Source organism: Salmo trutta, chromosome 11 (assembly GCF_901001165.1).
Source record: "Salmo trutta chromosome 11, fSalTru1.1, whole genome shotgun sequence".
NCBI classification, from domain to species: Eukaryota; Metazoa; Chordata; class Actinopteri; order Salmoniformes; family Salmonidae; genus Salmo; species Salmo trutta.
The window spans coordinates 9444157-9466330 of record NC_042967.1 but is presented as its reverse complement, the minus strand read 5'-3'; the positions used below and the strand labels follow the sequence as shown (position 1 = coordinate 9466330).

Sequence of the window (22174 nt, the reverse complement as noted above, 5' to 3'; positions counted from 1 at the left end):
CGGTGAATTTGTCTCCCAGTGTCTGTTGTAAAGCAGACTAAATCAAGTTTTCCTCTAGGATTTTGCCTGTGGTTAGCTCTATTCTGTTAATTTGTATCCTAAAAAACTCCTTAGTCCTTGCTGATGACAAGCATGCCCATAACATGATGCAGCCACCACCATGCTTGAAAATATAAAGAGTGGTACTCAGTGATGTGTTGGATTTGCCCCAAACATACTGTTTTGTATTCAGGACAAAAAATGCATTAATTTGCCATATTTCTTTCAGTATTACTTGAGTGCCTATTGCAAACAGGATACATGTTTTGGAATATGTTTTATTCTGTACAAGCTAACTTCTTTTCACTGTCATTTATGTTAATATTGTGGAGTAACTACAATGTTGTTGATCCGTCCTCAGTTATCTCCTATCACAGCCATTTAACTCTGTAACTGTTTTAAAATCCCCATTGGCCTCATGGTGAAATCCCTGAGTGGTTTTATAGTAACACAACTGTTCAGAGAATGAAAAAGACAATAAAAAATAAATAAAAAAACTGTTTTCAATACTCCAGCACCCTCCCCTTGCAAGGACAATGACACAGCCTTTTTCTAGAATGTTTTATGAGATTGGAGAACACATTGGGAGGGATCTTAGACCATTCCATACATAATCTTTCCAGATCCTTGAAATCCTTCGTCTGCGCTTATGGACTGCCTTCTTCAATTAAACTATAGGTTTTCAATGGTCGGGAGACTGAGATGGACATTGCAAAATGTTGATTTTGTGGTCAATTAACTATTTCTTTGTGGAATTTGATGTGTGCTTGGGGTTATTATCTTGCTGGAAGATCCACTTGCGGGCAAGTTTCAGCCTCCTGGCAGTTGCAACCATGTTTTTGGCTAAAATGTCCTGGTACTAAGTAAAGTTCATGATTCCGTGGACCTTAACAAGGGCCCCAGGACCAGTGGAAGCAAATTAGCCCCATAACATCAAAGATCCATCATCATATTTTACAGTAGGTATGAGATTAGGTTGTTTTTCTGCATATGCTTTATTTTCAAGTCATCTCACCATAGCACAGCCTGGAGTTTGCGGAACGGTATTGGTACTTGGATTGAAACTGGTGCTATGAGGGGGAACGAGCATCGGAAGACTATATGGGCTATATGTATTTCTCTCTTACCTTGCTCCCCCATCTTTAGTCCACTCAGCAGATCAATGCTCTCTGGTTCATCTTCTATTGTCTCCTCTTTGACTAGCAGCAGATCAGGCTTCCCATCCTCCATGTCTACTGACTGTAAGAGATACAGAGTGAGAGGATGTTGGATCCAGAAATCTGATATCAGCACCCTGCTATGGAGCAACTTCTGTTTGTGAAATTAAGTATTGCTATGTGTACTACGCAAAAATTAGTTGATTTGATACTATAAAAACGTGTTAGTTGATTACTAGACACTCTTTTAATGGTTTGATCATTCAAATGCATGGTCCTTACACTTAAGACAACATTTATCAAGACCTGGGCCCGTATCCACAAAGAGTCTCAGATTAGGAGTGCTGATCTAAGAAACTAAGGAATTAACATGGTCCACACACACCCACACAGTTGTGAAGCGGGCATGACAGCGCCTCTTCCCCCCATGAGGCTGAAAAGATTTTTAGGAGGCCCTCAGATCCTAAAAAAGTTCTACAGCTGTATATCACTGGGGCCGAGCTCGCTGCCATCCAGGACCTCTATACCAGGTGGTGTCAGGGAAAGGTCCAGAAACTTTTCAAACACTCCAGCCACCCAAGCCATTGACAGTTCTCTCTGCTGCCAAACGGCCAGTGGTGGAAAAAGTACCCAATTGTCATACTTGAGTAAAAGTATAAATACCTTAATAGAATGTTGCTCAAGTAAAAGTGAAAGTCACACAGTAAAATACTCCTTGAGTAAAAGTCTAAAAGTATTTGGTTCCAAATATACTTAAGTATCAAAAGTAAATGTAATTGCTAAAATATACTTAAGTATCAAAAGTAAAGTAGAAGTATAAATCATTTCAAATTCCTTCTTCTAAGCAAAGCAGACCACCATTTTCTTGGTTTTTAAAATGTATGAATAGCCAGGGGCACACTCCAACACTCAGACATAATTTACGAAAGATGCATTTGTGTTTAGTGAGTCCGCCAGATCAGAGGCAGAATGGATGACCATGTGTTGTCTTGATAAATGTGTGAATTGGACCATTTTCCTGTCCTGCTAAGCATTCAAAATGTAACGAGTACTTTTGGGTGTCAGGTAAAATGTACGCAGTAAAAAGTAAATTATTTTCTTTAGGAATGTAGTGAAGTAAAAATATAAATATTAAAGTACAGATACCCCAAAAAAACGACTTAAGAAGTACTATAAAGTACTTTTACTTAAGTACTTCACACCACTGCGCATGGCAAGCGGTACCAGTGCACCAAGTCTGCAACCAACAGGACCAGGGCTGGGCGATATGGTCTAAAAATCATATCTCTATTTTTTCCAAACCGATTCACGATATACAGTACCAGTCAAAAGTTTAGATACACCTACTCATTCTAGTGTTTTTCTTTATTTTTACTATGTTCTACATTATAGAATAATAGTGAAGACATTAAAACTATTAAAAAAAAACATATGGAATCAGGTAGTAACCAAAAAAGTGTTAAACAAATCAAAATATATTTTAGATTTAGATTCTTCAAAGTAGCCACCCTTTGCCTTGACAGCTTTGCACACTCTTGGCATTCTCTCAACCAGCTTCACGAGGAATTATTTTCCAACAGTCTTGAAGGAGTTCCCACATATACTGAGCACCTGTTGGATGATTTTCCTTCATTCTGCAGTCCAACTCATCCCAAATGATATCAATTGGGTTGAGGTCGGGAGATTGTGGAGGACAGGTCATCTGATGCAGCACTCCATCACTCTCCTTCTTGGTCAAATAGCCCTTACATAACCTGGAGGTGTGTTTTGGTTCATTGTCCTGTTGAAAAACAAATGATAATCCCACTAAGCGCAAACCAGATAGGATGGTGTATCGTTGCAGAATGCGGTGGTAGCCATGTTGGTTAAGTGTGCCATGAATTCTGAATAAATCCCTGACAGTGTCACAAGCAAAGCACCCCCCACACTTCCTCTTCCATGCTTCATGGTGGGAAACACACATGCGAAGATCACTCGTTCACCTACTCTGCGTCTCACAACGACACAGTGGTTGGAACCAAAAATCTCCAATTTGGACTCATTAGACCAAAGGACAGATTTCCACCGGTCTAATGTCCATTGCTCATGTTTCTTGGCCCTAGCAAGTCTCTTCTTCTTATTGGTGTCCTTTAGTAGTGGTTTATTGGCAGCAATTCGACCATGAAGGCCTGATTCACGCAGTCTCCTCTGAACAGTTGATGTTGAGATGTGTTGATTACTTGAACTCTGTGAAGCATTTATTTGGGCTGCAATCTGAAGTGCAGTTAACTCTAATGAACTTATCCTCTGCAACAGAGGTAACTCTGGGTCTTCCATTCCTGTGGTGGTCCTCACGAGAGCCAGTTTCATCATAGCGCTTGATGGTTTTTGCGACTGTACTTGAAGGAACTTTAAATGTTCTTCAAATTTTCCAGATTGACTGACCTTCATGTCTTAAAGTAATGATGGACTGTCGTTTCTCTTTGCTTATTTGAGCTGTTTTGCCATAATATGGACTTGGTCCTTTACCAAATAAGGCAATCTTCTGTATACCACTCCAACCTTGTCACAACACAACTGATTGGCTCAAACACATTAAGAAGGAAATAACTTACACACATTAACTTTTAACAAGGCACACCTGTTAATTGAAATGCATTCCAGGTGACTACCTCATGAAGCTGCTTGAGAGAATGCCAAGAGTGTGCAAAGCTGGCATCAAGGCAAAGGGTGGCTACTTTGAAGAATCTAAAATATATTTTGATTTGTTTAACACTTCTTTGGTTTACTACATGATTCCATATGTCTTATTTCATAGTTTTGATGTCTTCACTATTATTCTACAACGTAGAAAATAGTAAAACAAATTAAATAACAAACCTTGAACGAGTAGGTGTTAAACTTTTGACCGGTAGTGTATATTATATAACTTTATAGTAAGAAGAATAAATGAACATAGCTGAATAAAATAGAAAGGATATTTTTATCTAATGATTGCCTAGCCAGTGCGCACATGGAGGGGCTATTCTGTGTGGAATGTAAAAAGTGATCATTTAAAACAGGTCCTATACACTTCATTTTGAGTTATTTGGCTACTTTAGTTGTGATACAAACCTCTTACAAATCAAAACATATTGGCTGCATGATGCAACCATTGTCTGATGATTTCAAAGTCGCAAAAAAAGGTAATGCGCTCAGTTTCTTGCCTAGACTGTGTACACTGTTCATTAGTCTCTTATTCTGTGCATTCAAATTGCCGTTGGTTGTATTGCCTTAATATGCTTGTACTGCCTTAATATGCTTGTACTGCCTTAATATGCTTGTACTGGACAGTGTTAATGAAATAAGACCGCTATAATAGGTGTGTTGGGAAAATGAAAAGCTCCTGACACGCATCATTCATTCATAATGAATACGATTTATTTGATTTCATTCTTCATTAATGTAACCACAATGTTCAGTTGAAATGACAGATGCACTCACCAACAGTAGGGACATCTTATTGATAAAATATGTAACAAATGGATTTGGTCTAATTCACCATCTGATGAAGTGGAAACTCAAAGGGGCAGATTCAGACTTAGGAAATGTACGAGTTTCCTATGCACTTCTGAAACCTCAAATCAGACCGACAGCTAATTACATCAACGCTGCGTAATACATTCAGCAGTCAAACATTTTTCAATACGTAATCCAACATGTTTGGTGGATGTGTGCATCAAAACTTCAACGTTCACCTTTTCCTACTATTTCTGTGAAGTCTAGCATACAATTTGATGTATACATTGGTGTGTACCACACAGAACGCACTGAAACTGCAAGGCAAACGCAGCATTCCATTGGAAATGAATGTACTTCTGATGTACCAAAACGCAATGATGCTGTCGGTGTCAGTATTTGGTATTCAGAGTTACCTTATTCAGTCGCGTAATGCACTCTGCAGGTGCGGTTACCTTGCACGGTCTAAATACACTTCATTCAACTGCTGAAAACCCTCCCACTTGCCGGCCAACAGATTTTCTCGTTGAGTTTCCATTCAATAGGGTTTTCAGTACATTTATCTTAAGCCATCCCTTTAAATACGCTGTACCTTTTTAGTTAGAACTTTGTCAACAGACTCACTAGAATATATTGAGAGAACGGGTTCAGAATATTAGGGATCACTGAAAGAAAGCCATCTAAATGTATGCATATTCACCTCCGTTTCAGCACCAATCTTGTAGATTATTTAGGGTAAGGAAAGTATTTATGAATCACAAAAAAACAGGTTTGGAAAGCCTTTACACGCAAAATATTGATCCTGAAAGTTGCCATATTCAAGTTCAATCTATGAGATATTGGAAGGTGAGAAAAATTGTACAATAGGGGTTCAAGAATATTCCTATAAATACATTATCCCTTACTAATCATGGATTTGTAGCCTAATGACTGATCCAGTAATCATGAACCGTGCACCAGGTTTAAACTGCTAAGTGTGGACTCAGTTCCATAATGATTTAAATAGGCTACATGTCCCAAATTATTGCAGAACGTAAGCCTGATATGAGCCACTAATGCTAGCGACTCAGGAACAATTTACAAGGACGTGACAGAGGAAAGAAAGGTCAATAGAATGGCAATGGAAGGATGTGAAATGTAGGCTACAAATTGAAAGAAACTAACACTAAAGTGACAGTTACAAATGAATGTGGGTATTACTGGCAGTGGCTCCCGATTTAATGGATAATATTTAACATTATAAACTGTAAAAATAAAAAATAAACAGAAAAGTCTGGGCATATAATTAAAACATTCTATAGTGCATAAATCAACTTGGTAGGTTCGGCGCTCGGAAGCCTATAGCAGCCCCCCCCCCAAAAAAAAATATGCGGACATAGGCCTACAATTAACATTTTGAATAACGACACAGCTATTTTTAGGTAGGCTACATTTTCATGAACCCTAAGCACCTGTGGAAAAAAATTGACTGGAGCGCATAAACCGCACAAAAGTAAGAAAACAATGCTTTAATTAACTTAATTAGCCTACTTTTTTTTTTTACATGATCAACTGTTACTAATGATCCTCAGCAACAAGCACACGGCCATGACAGTGTTTACAGAGGAAGCAAATGGTCAGGCTAGCCTATAATTAAGACATTAGAGAGTGCCCCTCTCTGAAAGTTAAAAGGCTGTACAACTTAAATTCTGCATAATGGCACAACATTTCATAAACTTTTCTGTGGGAAAGTTGATATGTAGATGTGCTTCAGTACTGCCATATGACTGGTTTCACATTCATCTCCAGCGATTATTAGGTCAAATAGATCTAGATGCTATTCTCAAACTTAAGGGAATTGCGTTCCATTTACGTGCGCTTAACTCTGGTCAGAATTCCCCCTATTATGCATCAGCTAGACTGCTAAATATAATATGCCGCTAGTTAGCTGCGTAATTGATTAATCTAACAGTTAATGTAATGTCTTAAACTTCGCAGCATACCCAATGATGTCTATAGGCTTACGCAATCACTGCAAATGGCAGATGTGCGCTTCCTGCGCACCGTTCCGTATAAGCTATATCCCAAAGCCATAGCCTACCAGATACTTTGGTTAAAAAACACTGCTCCAGCAGTCCATATTGAGAGTTGAGAAGTAAATGTAATACCTACAGAAAGCTGAGACCCTCCTCTCTCCAACAGTCACAACAGTAGGCCTATTAAACTGTCATTTTTTCACAATTGCAATTTGAAATGTTGCAATCACAATGCATTTTACTCTCCTCTCCCACTCATTCAGAGCCCAGAGAGAGAGAGAGCAAGGTTTGGAGGATGGATGAGACGTTTCGGATAATAGCAGCGAGTCTATTTAAATATAAAAATGTGGAACATGAAATTGAATGTCATGGTCAATACACCTGCGTTTTCAGAATGCAACACTTTATAATTTTAACTAGAGCGCTGAGTATCAGGCTATTAGCAAGTTTGACAGGCTTCTAATGCCCATCAGAGCCATTCATTTACAGAAGGCAGTTTTGGAGTAGCCTAGTTACCGTGATTCAGGGGGGTAATACTGGGCCCTCTCTCCCGTGTGGACCTTTAGGTGCATCTTCAGTTGGTGCTGGTGGGAGAACCTCTTCTCACACTGGGGGCAGCTGTAGGGTTTCTCCCCTGTGTGGACCCTCTGATGCCTCTTAAGGTTGCAAGTCTGGGCAAAGCTCATGTGACACTGGCTACAGCTGTAGGGTTTCTCCCCTGTGTGGACCCTCTGGTGGATCTTCAGGTTCCAAGCCTGGGAGAAGCGCATTTGACACTGGCTACAGCTGAAGGGTTTCACCCCTACGTGGACCCTCTGGTGGATCTCCACCTTCTGGGGGCAGTTGAAGCCTTTGTTACAGAACATGCAGAAGAACCGTTTCTCTTTAGTACCGCCTGATGTTGCTCCCCCTTCCCCAGCCTGGACTCTAGCCTTGTCGTTTGAGTTCAATACCTGATCGAAAAGGATGCGGCCGTGCGAATCGGAAGGTGCCATCGACGTGGACACTGGGTCGCGATCCCTGAGCGCGTGTAAAGGGGAGTGGGTTGCGATATTTGGATTTGGCTCTAAGCTTTCCCTGTAGTCTAAAAAGTCACTAGTGTTGCCCTGCGAGTGTCCTTCTCCTAAGTGAGTCTGATCTGCATTCCATGTCAGAGGATCGTCACACTCCTCTTTCACAGTCACCTCATCTACAACCAGACCATCCCCTTTCTTATCTAGGAACCCTTCAGAGTATACACTACTACTGTACTGGTTCCAGTCCCCTCTTATTGGATTAGTATCTAAGCCCACAGGCACGTCACCAGGTATCATCTCTGTAGCATATGAACAGGTCGGATCATTGCCAGTCTGTAACGTGTCACCTGAATCCTGATGGGACAGAAGCGTCCTATGGCTCGGGTTACCGTAAAGTAAATACTCTGAGCGGGGAGTAGGAGGACAGCCCAGTCTCCTCAGCCTCGTTAAAGTCTCTGTCTCAGACTTGAGGACGGCGTTCGGCGTTCTACTGATGTCCCTGGGCTGCGCTGGGGTGGTGGTGGGGTCCTCCGTGACTATATGGGGCGCTCCAGTCTGGATGTCGCTGCTGTGTTGTGGATCCTTCTCTCCTTCAGACCTCTCCTGCTTGACTCCAGGACCTGCAGCCTCTGTATCTGCAGACTGACACAATAGGAGAGGCTATTATTGTTACATGAGTTGAATTAGATTAAAATGTCATAAGGAAGTCTCACAAGCTCCCTTATGGACAGGGCTGTGCACAGACCCCACAAAATGCCTCTGTAGCTAAAATAAATAAGCCTATTTATTTCTGCAACAACTCACTTACTCATCACAAATTGTAAGAAAGCTAGTTACAGTAAATCCTAAAGAGATGACTGGCATTGGGAAAAGAGGTTGGGCTATCAGCTGATTATTGATGTAAATCTGCTAGTTAGCTACCTCGATTCATTTTACTGATTGGGATTTACCTCTGTATTTCTGCCTCTCTCAGCTGCTAGTATCAGCCAACCAGACCGAATATTGACGATGATGTAGGCTAAATCATGTGTGATCAAGTGTTAATAAAATGTTATGCTGCTGTGGCACTGTTGATATTTAATAGCAATCTCCGTACAGGGCAGACTTGGAAATAGAAGCAACCGGGCGTGCGCAAGCTCCGTACCCAAAAGGGCATTTTGGAGACTGGAAGGGCAAAGGGGCATGTGCTCTGCACAGGTAGAGCCCTATCTGTGCACGTGCCTGCTTATGGCAGATACATGAGGATGTACATGTAAGCAAGTGAATAGCTGAGGGGAGCCTTTCTGAAATAAACAGGCCACATTTCATTTACTCATTTTCAATTCAACATTATTTCACTAACCTCTATCACAATAACGTGCTGGGTTGAGGTTCCACTTCCCTCATCAACAATGATTGGTTGGTCAACTCTCCATGTATTGTGTCCTGCTGGCTTCACAAAGCTCCTGTGGCCTCCAGTGAGATGTCCTTCACCTGAGAGAGTGATTGGGGGAAAAGAGGTGGTTAGGTTAGCTACTGTCAATGCTCAACACTATATAGTGAATGTAATGTAACACTTCTCATAAGTTATTGATATAGGCCTACTGTTTATTGATCTATGTATTATGTTCCATGCATCATATTGTTTTCATTGAGTAAATCATAGGAAATGCAGTAAATCAAGAATCTGGTTAGAATATGATATTGTGTCTTTGCGCAAGTTAGATAAGTAATCAGGGCCTTCTGCAAATTGTACCTCTTGCCATTCCTCTGTATCGGTCGAGGATCTTGACACTACTGGGACGACTGGCGAGGACGCGCTCCCGTGCCACCTTCAGTTCTTGTAGCTGTAATTTCCTCCGCAATGCCCTGTTTTCCTTCTGGCTTTGAGTTATTTCCAAACGAAACACTGCATAGTCGTCGTCTACGAGTTTACAGATCTCTGCCACGGCTGCATTCGCTAGCACCTCCATGATGGAGGCTATTTGAGTGTGGAAAACCATACAGTTAGCCATAGCTAACCTTAGCAGCTAGCTAGCGTCACCTATATACTATCTATCAACCAAGTCGTCTCCAACGCAAATTAAAGACTACATGGGGTAAGTATGTGATGCTGTGCAGTTAAATTTAGTCATATTTTGAATTCCGTGGTGTTAATAAACGTCTAAATAACAACAAGAAAAACGCTAACGTGGAAATAGTTATTGGTCATGGTTTACTTCCGTTTACACTGAAGAGAAAGGATGTTATTGGTTGGCGCCATAGCTCAAAGGGTGTGGCTAAATGAAAAGGATGTGCGTGCTGTTCTTTGAATTTTACATTAGACATCAAATCTCCTATTCATAATCAGTATCTTTCAAGCTCAGAACAGAAAAAATGACTAGCTGGAACTCGTCTGAGCGGTCGGCTATGAATGCCCGCACCCACTAGTACTAAAGTTGTATTGATTTCATTTTATGAATGAAGAACAGTAAGAAAAAAATATAGGCAGGTGCATCACTACTCCCATTGAAGATATATTACTGAATGTAGGCTAATTCTACCTGACCTTGTTCCCCCATCTTTAGTCCACTCAGCAGGTCAATGCTCTCTGGTCCGTCTTCTATTGTCTCCTCTTTGACCAGCAGCAGATCAGGCTTCCCATCCTCCATCCTCAGAGTAGAAGTGCTGTGAGAGATACAGATTGAGAGGATGTTTGATCAAGAATGATATGAGCACCCGGCTATGGATCATCTTCTGATTGTGCAATGAGGGATTGCTATGAGTACTATGCAAACATGTTAGTTGATTTGATTACTTGACACTCTTTAATGGTTTGATCATTCAAAGGCATGTACAGACTTAAGACACATTTAATCACGACCTGGTATCCACAAAGTATCTCAGAGTAAAAGTGCTGATCTAGGATCAGGTTCCCATCTGTCTGCATAGTCTTATTTATTATTATCTAAAGGCACTCCTGCTCAGAGTTTTTTCTCTATTAGTCTACACCTACTAGCATGTGACAAATTAAATTTGATTTGATTTTGAGTTCACAGTGGACTCACCTCAGTGAGACTGTGTGTGGTCCTGTGATGCTCAGCTGGTTCCTCTGTGGGTTCAGGGGGAGGTGTAGTCTGGTTGTCCTCCATGACCATGGTCCTCTCAGGGTTCCCCAGACCCTCCTCATTCCCCTCCTTCACCAGAAGCACCTCTTCCCCCAGGAAGAGTCAGGTGATATAGATTACACAGAACAACACTCCCTCAGGTACGTACACACAGATAACCACACTTTCAACATGGAGTGTTTACCCATCCCCACTACTTTTGAGTACTATACTGTTACAGAATAACTTCATTGTTGTTAAACTATCATGGTGGACATAAATATGATGTTGTGGGTAAATATGAGTCAACTATGATAAGTCAAAGGTGATCAGACAAACCTGACTATTTATGTGTACAGTAAGTGTTTGTTAATGTGTGGATATGTGTAGGTACATTTAGTAAGTCTATAATGGTTGTCGGGTGTATGCAGAATAGGGTGAGATCAGATGATGAATACCAAAGAGTCTCAATTTAAGTCTTAGAATGAAAAGTCCCATTTTGTGATGTGTTAAATACACCATATGAATATCACACATACACGTCTCACCTAAAAATCTGCATGAACTTGTTAAACTGCATTAATAGGCATGAAATCTAGAAATATAAATAGGCATTTGTGAACTTCATATAGCCTACACAGTACAAACAATATTTAAGACTTTTTAGGTTTATATACAATTCCTAAATGCAACATTCTACCCAGGAATATTCAACACTAAAATCTGTTAATCCATTATTCCAAATGCATCTGTATAGCACTTTATGACATCTGTCACGATCGTCGTAATAATTGGACCAAGGCGCAGCGTGAGTAGCGTTCCACATTATTTATTAAAGTGAAAAATTAGAACAAAACAAATAAAGAAACAACGAACCGTGACTACAGAGGTGCTACGTGCACTAACTCAAAACAATATCCCATAAAACACAGGTGGAAAAAATGCATCTTAAATATGATCCCCAATTAGAGACAACGATTCCCAGCTGCCTCTAATTGGGAATCATACAAATAAACTAGAACCCCACATAGAAATAATAAACTACAACACCCCCCAGTCACGCCCTGACCTACTTCACCATAGAGAAACAATGGCTCTCTATGGTCAGGGCGTGACAGTACACCCCCCCCCCCCCCGCAAAACCTGAAACCAAATAGGGAGGGTAGGCGGGTGATTAGTGTCGGTGGTGGCTCTGGTGCGGGAAGAAGAACCCGCTCAGCTCGCGGATCCACCATCTTAGGTGGTGGCTCTGGTGTGGGCCGAAGAAACCGTTCATCCCGCGGATCCAGCCATGGACCCAGGCAGAACACTGTGCCTGGACTGGATCTCGATGCCGAGGAAGACTCCTGCCATGGAGCGGGACTGGACACCGGCCCGGACATCGGTGCAGAGGAAGACTCCTGCCATGGAACGGGACTGGACGTCGTATCTAGACTGAGCACCGGCGCAGAAGAAGACTCCGGCCATGGAGCGGGACTGGACACCGTGCTTGGACTGGGCATCGGCGCAGAGGAAGGCTCTGGCCTTGGAGCTGGACTGGACACCGTGCCTGGACTGGGCATCGGCGCAGAGGGAGGCTCCTGCCCTGGAGCAGAACTGGACGCCTTGCCTGGAAGCTCCGGACCGTGGACCATCTCAGGAGGTTCCGGACCGGGAAGCCATCTCAGGAGGTTCCGGACCGGGAAGCCATCTCAGGAGGTTCTGGACCGGGAAGCCGTCTCAGGAGGTTCCGGACCGGGGGACCGTCGCCGGAAGCTCTGGACTGGGAAGGCGCACTGGAGGCCTGGTGCGTGGAGCTGGCACAGGACGCACTGGGCTGTGGAGGCACACTGGAGACCTGGTGCGTAGAACCGGCATTAATGGTACCGGTTCAATGACACACCTCGCACGGCAAGTGCGGGGAGCTGGCACAGGACGCACTGGGCTGTGGAGGCATACTGGAGACCTGGTGCGTAGAACCGGCATCAATGGTACCGGTTCGATGATACACTTCGCATGGTGAGTGCGAGGAGCAGGCACAGGACGTACCGGACTGGGAAGGCGCACTTGAGGGAGAGTGCGAGGAGCAGGCACAGGACTGGGGACACGCACTTCAGGGAGAGTGCGAGGAGGAGACACATGACATACCGGACTGGAGAGGCGCACTTGAGGCCAGAAGCGTGGAACCGGCACAGGTTGCACCAGACTGCTAACCGGAGCCTCTGGTCGGATGTTGAGCAGAACACACTTGCACAACATCTCTCTCATCTCACGCTCTCCCAACTTCGCCATTGCCTTCCTGACAGTCTCTGGCTCTTCCCTCTGCCAGCTCCATGTGCCCCCCCCCCCCCCCGCAAAAAAAAACTTGGGTTGTCCGTGGGCTTTCTGTAGCCGCGAACCCTGTCTTCGTCGCTGTCCTCCATTACCTCCTTCCGATGTCCAGAAATCCTTCACCTGGTGAACACGCTGCTTGGTCATGGTTTGATGGGATATTCTGTCACGATCGTCGTAATAATTGGACCAAGGCGCAGCGTGAGTAGCGTTCCACATTATTTATTAAAGTGAAAACATAGAACAAAACAAATAAAGAAACAACGAACCGTGACTACAGAGGTAATACGTGCACTAACTCAAAACAATATCCCATAAAACACAGGTGGAAAAAATGCGTCTTAAATATGATCCCCAATTAGAGACAACAATTCCCAGCTGCCTCTAATTGGGAATCATACAAATCACCAACATAGACATAATAAACTAGAACCCCACATAGAAATAATAAACTAGAATACGCCCCAGTCACGCCCTGACCTACTTCACCATAGAGAAACAATGGCTCTCTATGGTCAGGACGTGACACATCTGTTGATGTAAAAACGGCTTTATAAATACATTTCGTTGATTGATTCTGCAGACAACAATGACATTGACTCTGTTAATCACCACATCCTCATCGGCAGACTCAGTAGCCTTGGTTTCTCAAACGATTGCGTCGCCTGGTTCACCAACTACTTCTCTGATAGAGTTCAGTGTGTCAAATCGGAGGGCCTGCAGTCCGGACCTCTGGCAGTCTCTATGGGGGTACCACAGGGTTCAATTCTTGGGCCAACTCTTTTCTCTGTATACATCAATGATGTCGCTCTTGCTGCTGGTGAATCTCTGATCCACCTCAACGCAGACGACACCATTCTGTATACTTCTGGCCCTTCTTTGGACACTGTGTTAACAACCCTCCAGACGAGCTTCAATGCCATACAACTCTCCTTCCGTGGTCTCCAACTGCTCTTAAATACAAGTAAAACTAAATGCATGCTCTTCAACCGATCGCTGCCTGCACTTGCCCGCATGTCCAGCATCACTTCTCTGGACGGTTCTGACTTAGAATTTGTGGACAACTACAAATACCTAGGTGTCTGGTTAGACTGTAAACTCTCCTTCCAGACTCACATCAATCATCTCCAATCCAAAGTTAAATCTAGAATTGGCTTCCTATTTCGCAACAAAACATCCTTCACTCATGCTGCCAAACATACCCTCGTAAAACTGACCATCCTACCAATCCTCAACTTTGGCGATGTCATTTACAAAATAGCCTCCAATACCCTACTCAACAAGCTGGATGCAGTCTATCACAGTGCCATCCGTTTTGTCACCAAAGCCCCATATACTACCCACCACTGCGACCTGTACGCTCTCGTTGGCTGGCCTTCGCTTCATAATCGTCGCCAAACACATTGGCTCCAGGTCATCTACAAGACCCTGCTAGGTAAAGAGACCCCTTATCTCCGCTCACTGGTCACCATAGCAGCACCCACCTGTAGCACGGCTCCAGCAGGTATATCTCTCTGGTCACCCCTAAAGCCAACTCCTCCTTTGGTCATCTCTCCTTCCAGTTCTCTGCTGCCAATGACTGGAACGAACTACAAAAATCTCTGAAACTGGAAACACTTATCTCCCTCACTAGCTTTAAGCACCAGCTACCAGAGCAGCTCCCAGATCACTGCACCTGTACATAGCCCATCTATAATTTAGCCCAAACTACTACCTCTTCCCCTACTGTATTTATTTATTTTATTTATTATTTTGCTCCTTTGCACCATATTATTTATATTTTAACTTTGAACTTTCTTCAAATTATAAATCTACCATTCCAGTGTTTTACTTGCTATACTTTATTTACTTTGCCACCATGGCCTTTTTTGCCTTTACCTCCCTTATCTCACATCATTTGCTCACATTGTATATAGTCTTATTTTTGTCTACTGTATGTTGTTTTACTCCATGTGTAACTCTGTGTTTTTGTATGTTGTCGAACTGCTTTGCTTTATCTTGGCCAGGTCGCAATTGTAAATGAGAACTTGTTCTCAACTTGCCTACCTGGCTAAATAAAGGTGAAATAAAATAAAAATAAATAAATACATTTAAAGGGGAATTGCTAAATGTATGTAGATCAAAACATTTAATAAAAACATGTTTGTGAAATGCTTACTTACAGGCCCTTCCCAACATTGCAGAGAGAATCATATAAAAAGTATATGGAATAAATACAAAATGAGTAACAAGATATTCTAAACTAAGTGTTTCGATAACTTTCAAATGTAGTATCAGGTCCATGTAGAATAAACAACCCTTTACATAAATCAAATAACATTTTATTTGTCACGTGCCGAATACAACAGGTGTAGACTTTACTGTGATACGCTTACTTGCGAGCCCTTTCCCAACAATGCAGAGATAAAAATGGAGAACATTTTGAAAAAAAGAAAATGGTAACACAATAAAATAACAGCGAGACTATATACAAGGAGTACCGGTACTGAGTCAATGTGCAGGGATATGAGGTAGTTGAGGTAATATGTAGGTAGGGGTAAAAGGGACTTGGCTAGATGGATCAAATCAAATCAAATCAAATGTATTTATATAGCCCTTCGTATATCAGCTGAAATCTCAAAGTGCTGTACAGAAACCCAGCCTAAAACCCCAAACAGCAAGCAATGCATGTGAAAGAGGCACGGTGGCTAGGAAAAACTCCCTAGGAAAAACTCCCTAGAAAGGCCAAAAACCTAGGAAGAAACCTAGAGAGGAACCAGGCTATGAGGGGTGGCCAGTCCTCTTCTGGCTGTGCCGGGTGGATATTATAACAGAACATGGTCAAGATGTTAAAATGTTCATAAATGACCAGCATGGTCAAATAATAATAATCATTGTAGTTGTCGAGGGTGCAACAAGCACGTCCGGTGAACAGGTCAGGGTTCCGTAGCCGCAGGCAGAACAGTTGAAACTGGAGCAGCAGCATGGCCAGGTGGACTGGGGACAGCAAGGAGTCATCATGCCAGGTAGTCCCGAGGCATGGTCCTAGGGCTCAGGTCCTCCGAGAGAAAGAAAGAAAGAGAGAATTAGAGAGAGCATATTTAAATTCACACAGGACACCGGATAAGACAAGAGAATACTCCAGATGAAACAGACTGACCCTAGCCCCCCGGCACATAAACTACTGCAGCATAAATACTGGAGGCTGAGACAGGAGGGATCAGAAGACACTGTGGCCCCATCCGATGATACCCCCGGACAGGGCCAAACAGGCAGGATATAACCCCACCCACTTTGCCAAAGCACAGCCCCCACACCACTAGAGGGATGTCTACAACCACCAACTTACCGTCCGAAGACAAGGCCGAGTATAGCCCACAAAAATCTCCGCCATGGCACAACCCAAGGGGGGGGCGCCAACCCAGACAGGAAGACCACGTCAGTGACTCAACCCACTCAAGTGACGCACCCCTCCCATGGACAGCATGGAAGAACACCAGTAAGTCAGTGACTCAGCCCCTGTAATAGGGTTAGAGGCAGAGAATCCCAGTGGAAAGAGGGGAACCGGCAAGGCAGAGACAGCAAGGGCGGTTCGTTGCTCCAGCCTTTCCGTTCACCTTCACACTCCTGGGCCAGACTACACTTAATCATAGGACCTACTGAAGAGATAAGTCTTCAGTAAAGACTTAAAGGTTGAGATTGAGTCTGCGTCTCTCACATGGGTAGGCAGACCATTCCATAAAAATTGAGCTCTATAGGAGAAAGCCCTACCTCCAGCCGTTTGCTTAGAAATTCTAGGGACAATTAGGAGGCCTGCGTCTTGTGACCGTAGCGTACGTGTAGGTATGTACGGCAGGACCAAATCGGAAAGATAGGTAGGAGCAAGCCCATGTAATGCTTTGTAGGTTAGCAGTAAAACCTTGAAATCAGCCCTTGCCTTAACAGGAAGCCAGTGTAGGGAGGCTAGCACTGGAGTAATATGATCACATTTTTTGGTTCTAGTCAGGATTCTAGCTGCCGTATTTAGCACTAACTGAAGTTTGTTTAGTGCTTTATCCGGGTAGCCGGAAAGTAGAGCATTGCAGTAGTCCAGCCTAGAAGTAACAAAAGCATGGATTAATTTTTCTGCGTCATTTTTGGACAGAAAGTTTCTGATTTTTGCAATGTTACGTAGATGGAAAAAAGCTGTCCTTGAAACAGTCTTGATATGTTCTTCAAAAGAGAGATCAGGGTCCAGAGTAACACCGAGGTCCTTCACAGTTTTATTTGAGACGACTGTACAACCATCCAGATTAATTGTCAGATTGAACAGAAGATCTCTTTGTTTCTTGGGACCTAGAACAAGCATCTCTGTTTTGTCCGAGTTTAAAAATAGAAAGATTGCAGCCATCCACTTCCTTATGTCTGAAACACAGGCTTCTAGCGAGGGCAATTTTGGAGCTTCACCATGTTTCATTGAAATGTACAGCTGTGTGTCGTCCGCATAGCAGTGAAATTTAACATTATGTTTTCGAATGACATCCCCAAGAGGTAAAATATATAGTGAAAACAATAGTGGTCCTAAAACAGAACCTTGAGGAACACCGAAATTTACAATTGATTTGTCAGAGGACAAACCATTCACAGAGACAAACTGATATCTTTCCGACAGATAAGATCTAAACCAGGCCAGAACTTGTCCATGTAGACCAATTTGGGTTTCCAATCTCTCCAAAAGAATGTGGTGATCGATGGTATCAAAAGCGGCACTAAGATCTAGGAGCACGAGGACAGATGCAGAGCCTTGGTCTGACGTCATTAAAAGGTCATTTACCACCTTCACAAGTGCAGTCTCAGTGCTATGATGGGGTCTAAAACCAGACTGAAGCGTTTCGTATACATTATTTGTCTTCAGGAAGGCAGTGAGTTGCTGTGCAACAGCTTTTTCTAAAATTTTTGAGAGGAATGGAAGATTCGATATAGGCCGATAGTTTTTTATAATTTCTGGGTCAAGATTCGGCTTTTTCAAGAGAGGCTTTATTACTGCCACTTTTAGTGAGCTTGGTACACATCCGGTGGATAGAGAACCGTTTATTATGTTCAACATAGGAGGGCCAAGCACAGGAAGCAGCTCTTTCAGTAGTTTAGTTGGAATAGGGTCCAGTATGCAGCTTGAGGGTTTGGAGGCCATGATTATTTTCATCATTGTGTCAAGAGATATAGTACTAAAACACTTTAGTATCTCCCTTGAGCCAAGGTCCTGGCAGAGTTGTGCAGACTCAGGACAATGGAGCTTTGGAGGAATACCCAGATTTAAAGAGGAGTCCGTAATTTGCTTTCTAATGATCATGATCTTTTCCTCAAAGAAGTTCAGAAATGTATTACTGCTGAAGTGAAAGCCATCCTCCATTTGTGAATGCTGCTTTTTAGTTAGCTTTGCGACAGTATCAAAAAGAAATTTCGGATTGTTCTTATTTTCCTCAATTAAGTTGGAAAAATAGGATGATCGAGCAGCAGTGAGGGCTCTTCGATACTGCACGGTACTGTCTTTCCAAGCTAGTCGGAAGACTTCCAGTTTGGTGTGGCGCCATTTCCGTTCCAATTTTCTGGAAGCTTGCTTCAGAGCTCGTGTATTTTCTGTATACCAGGGAGCTAGTTTCTTATGACAGATGTTTTTAATTTTTAGGGGTGCAACTGCATCTAGGGTATTGCGCAAGGTTAAATTGAGTTCCTCGGTTAGGTGGTTAACTGATTTTTGTCCTCTGACGTCCTTGGGTAGGCAGAGGGAGTCTGGAAGGGCATCAAGGAATCTTTGGGTTGTCTGAGAATTTATAGCACGACTTTTAATGCTCCTTGGTTGGGGTCTGAGCAGATTATTTGTTGCAATTGTAAACGCAATAAAATGGTGGTCCGATAATCCAGGATTATGAGGAAAAACATTAAGATCCACAACATTTATTCCATGGGACAAAACTAGGTCCAGAGTATGACTGTGGCAGTGAGTAGGTCCAGAGACATGTTGGACAAAACCCACTGAGTCGATGATGGTTCCGAAAGCCTTTTGGAGTGGGTCTGTGGACTTTTCCATGTGAATGTTAAAGTCACCAAAAATTTGAATATTATCTGCTATGACTACAAGATCCGATAAGAATTCAGGGAACTCAGTGAGGAACACTGCATATGGCCCAGGAAGCCTGTAAACAGTAGCTATAAAAAGTGAGTGAGTAGGCTGCATAGATTTCATGACTAGAAGCTCAAAAGACGAAAACGTCATTGTTTTTTTTTTGTAAATTGAAATTTGCTATCGTAGATGTTAGCAACACCTCCGCCTTTGCCGGATGCACGGGGGGTATGGTCACTAGTGTAACCAGGGGGTGAGGCCTCATTTAACACAGTAAATTCATCAGGCTTAAGCCATGTTTCAGTCAGGTCAATCACATCAAGATTATGATCAGTGATTAGTTCATTGACTATAACTGCCTTGGAAGTGAGGGATCTAACATTAAGTAACCCAATTTTGAGATGTGAAGTATCACAATCTCTTTCAATAATGGCAGGAATGGAGGAGGTCTTTATACTAGTGAGATTACTAAAGCGAACACCGCCATTTTTAATTTTGCCCAACCTAGATCGAGGCACAGACACGGTCTCAATGGGGAAAGCTGAGCTGACTACGCTGACTGTGCTAATGGCAAACTCCACTAAGCTGGCAGGCTGGCTAACAGCCTGCTGCCTGGCCTGCACCCTATTTCATTCTGGAGCTAGAGGAGTTAGAGCCCTGTCTATGTTCGTAGATAAGATGAGAGCACCCCTCCAGCTAGGATGGAGTCCGTCACTCCTCAACAGGCCAGGCTTGGTCTTGTTTGTGGGTGAGTCCCAGAAAGAGGGCCAATTATCTACAAATTCTATCTTTTGGGAGGGGCAGAACACAGTTTTCATCCAGCGATTGAGTTGTGAGACTGCTGTAGAGCTCATCACTCCCCCTAACTGGGAGGGGGCCAGAGACAATTAATCGATGCCGACACATCTTTCTAGCTGATTTACAAGCTGAAGCTATGTTGCGCTTGGTGACCTCTGACTGTTTCATCCTAACATCGTTGGTGCCGACGTGGATAACAATATCTCTATACTCTCTACACTCGCCAGTTTTAGCTTTAGCCAGCACCGTCTTTAGATTAGCCTTAACGTCGGTAGCCCTGCCCCCTGGTAAACAGTGTATGATCGCTGGATGATTCGTTTTAAGTCTAATACTGCGGGTAATGGAAGCGCCAATGACTATGGTTTTCAATTGGTCAGAGCTAACGGTGGGAGCCGTCGGCGTCTCAGACCCCACAGCGGGAGGAGTAGAGACCAGAGAAGTCTCGGCCTCCGACTCCGACTCACTTAATGGGGAGAACCGGTTGAAAGTTTCTGTCGGCTGAATAAGCGACACCGGTTGAGCATTCCTACAGCGTTTCCCTCCAGAAGCCATGAGAAAGTTGTCCGGCTGCGGGGACCGTGCGAGGGGGCTTATACTAACGTTACTATCTGTACTTGCTGGTGGCACAGACGCTGTTTCATCCTTTCCTACACTGAAATTACCCTTGCCTAACGATTGCGTCTGAAGCTGGGCTTGCAGCACAGCTATCCTTGCCGTAAGGCGATCGTTCTCCTGTATATTATAAGTACAACGACTGCAATTAGAAGGCATCATGCTAATGTTACTTAGCTTCGGCTGTTTGAAGTCCTGACGAACCATGTCCAGATAAAACCTCCGGGGTAAGAAAGTTGAATGAAAAAAGTTGAGTGAGGGTAAAAAGTAAAAATATACGGTAATGAAAAAGTAAAAACCGTTAGGTAGCAAAGTAAGATCGGCAACAAAAACGCACAGCAGCGTAAACAAGTCTGGATAAGGACAGATAATAAACAGAGTACCAGCGGCGTATGTGAAGAGTGTAAAAGTGTGTTTTGTGTGTGTGTGTGTGTGTGTGTGTGTGTTGGAGTGTAGTAAATGTCAGTGTAGTATGTGTCAGTGGGTGGGTAGAGTCCAGTGAATGTACATAGAGCTGGTGCAAGAGAGTCAGTGACTCAGTGCAAATAAAAAGGTGTCAATGCAAATAGTCAGGATATGGAAAGATAAACAAAGTGCTCGATCCTCGTATATAATCCAATGAACAGAAATAGGACAGCACTCCTGTAAATAAACTTAACGCCACGTAGGGTAGGATAGGGGCTAAATTACTTCTCCAAAGAGAGACATATTGGATAGTCCGCTTGGGCACTCTTGCCCCAGCAGGCCTGAATGAAGAATGTTATTTTTCGTTGTATGTTTTTGTAGTAGTATATAAATAGGCCAAACCTTTAGGTAATGACATCATTACTGAAGAAGAGCTCATACCCGAAATGTTCGTGCTGCAATAAAAATTGTCAGGGTAGCCATTTGACTAACTGTTCAGCAGGGCTTTCCTCTGACACCGCTTGGTATAAAGGTCCTGGATGGCAGGGAGCTCGACCCCAGTGATGTACTGGGCCGTACGCACTACCCTCTGTAGCGCCTTACGGTCAGATGCCAAGCAGTTGCTTGGGCGGTATGTAAATCAGAGTGTCTCCATGGTGTCTGGGATGATGATGTAGCAATGACCAGCCTTTTAAAGCATTAGGAAGTGATCTTCATGGTTACATTTAGGAATGGATGTGAATAGCAGTTGAACTGTTGTGGTTTTACAAGGCAAAAATATGCACAACTTGTGAACAGTAGTTAAAGCGTTATAAATATGCAATATAAATAGCATAAATACACATGAATGAATAACCATAGCATTACACTATTATAACAACTATAAACAGGGCTATTAACATAGCAGTATAACATTATCCTAAATAATAAACACTAGAGAGAGAAACCAATTACTAAGACAGACAAGAGAAAGATTTCTGGCACTCTCTTCAGCCTGGTGAAGCTGTCATCTGAATCTGCTGAGTTAAAGGTCTGATCTGCCTGGCGCCACAGAGCCGAAAATTACAGTTCACAACAGTAACAGTAAGTGGCTACATTGAGAAGCGCCACGGTAGCATGCTCATACGACACTCTATTTACCAGTACAAGCAATAACAGTACACTTGTGCATAACCCCCTGTGCAACCAATGCAGTAGCAGG

The 22174-nt window shown here is 43.1% G+C and overlaps 2 protein-coding genes across 3 annotated transcripts in view; both read right to left on the bottom strand.

Annotated features, from left to right (window-relative positions):
• LOC115201841 (uncharacterized) overlaps positions 1-22174 on the bottom strand; it is a 107628-nt gene that overhangs the window by 21211 nt on the left and 64243 nt on the right. The gene's annotated exons all lie outside the window — the stretch shown is intronic.
• Positions 1240-9905, bottom strand: LOC115201868 (zinc finger protein 583). 2 transcript variants are annotated; one of them, XM_029765745.1, is made up of 4 exons: positions 9440-9905; positions 9047-9177; positions 7205-8346; positions 1240-1278 (listed from the first exon to the last, which is right to left on the bottom strand). In XM_029765745.1, the coding sequence occupies exons 1-4, from the start codon at positions 9696-9698 to the stop codon at positions 1272-1274; spliced, it is 1539 nt and encodes a 512-aa protein (XP_029621605.1). In that variant the 5' UTR covers positions 9699-9905; the 3' UTR covers positions 1240-1271. The 2 variants fall into 2 exon arrangements, with proteins under 2 accessions (XP_029621605.1, XP_029621606.1); XM_029765746.1 differs by having other exon boundaries at positions 9047-9171.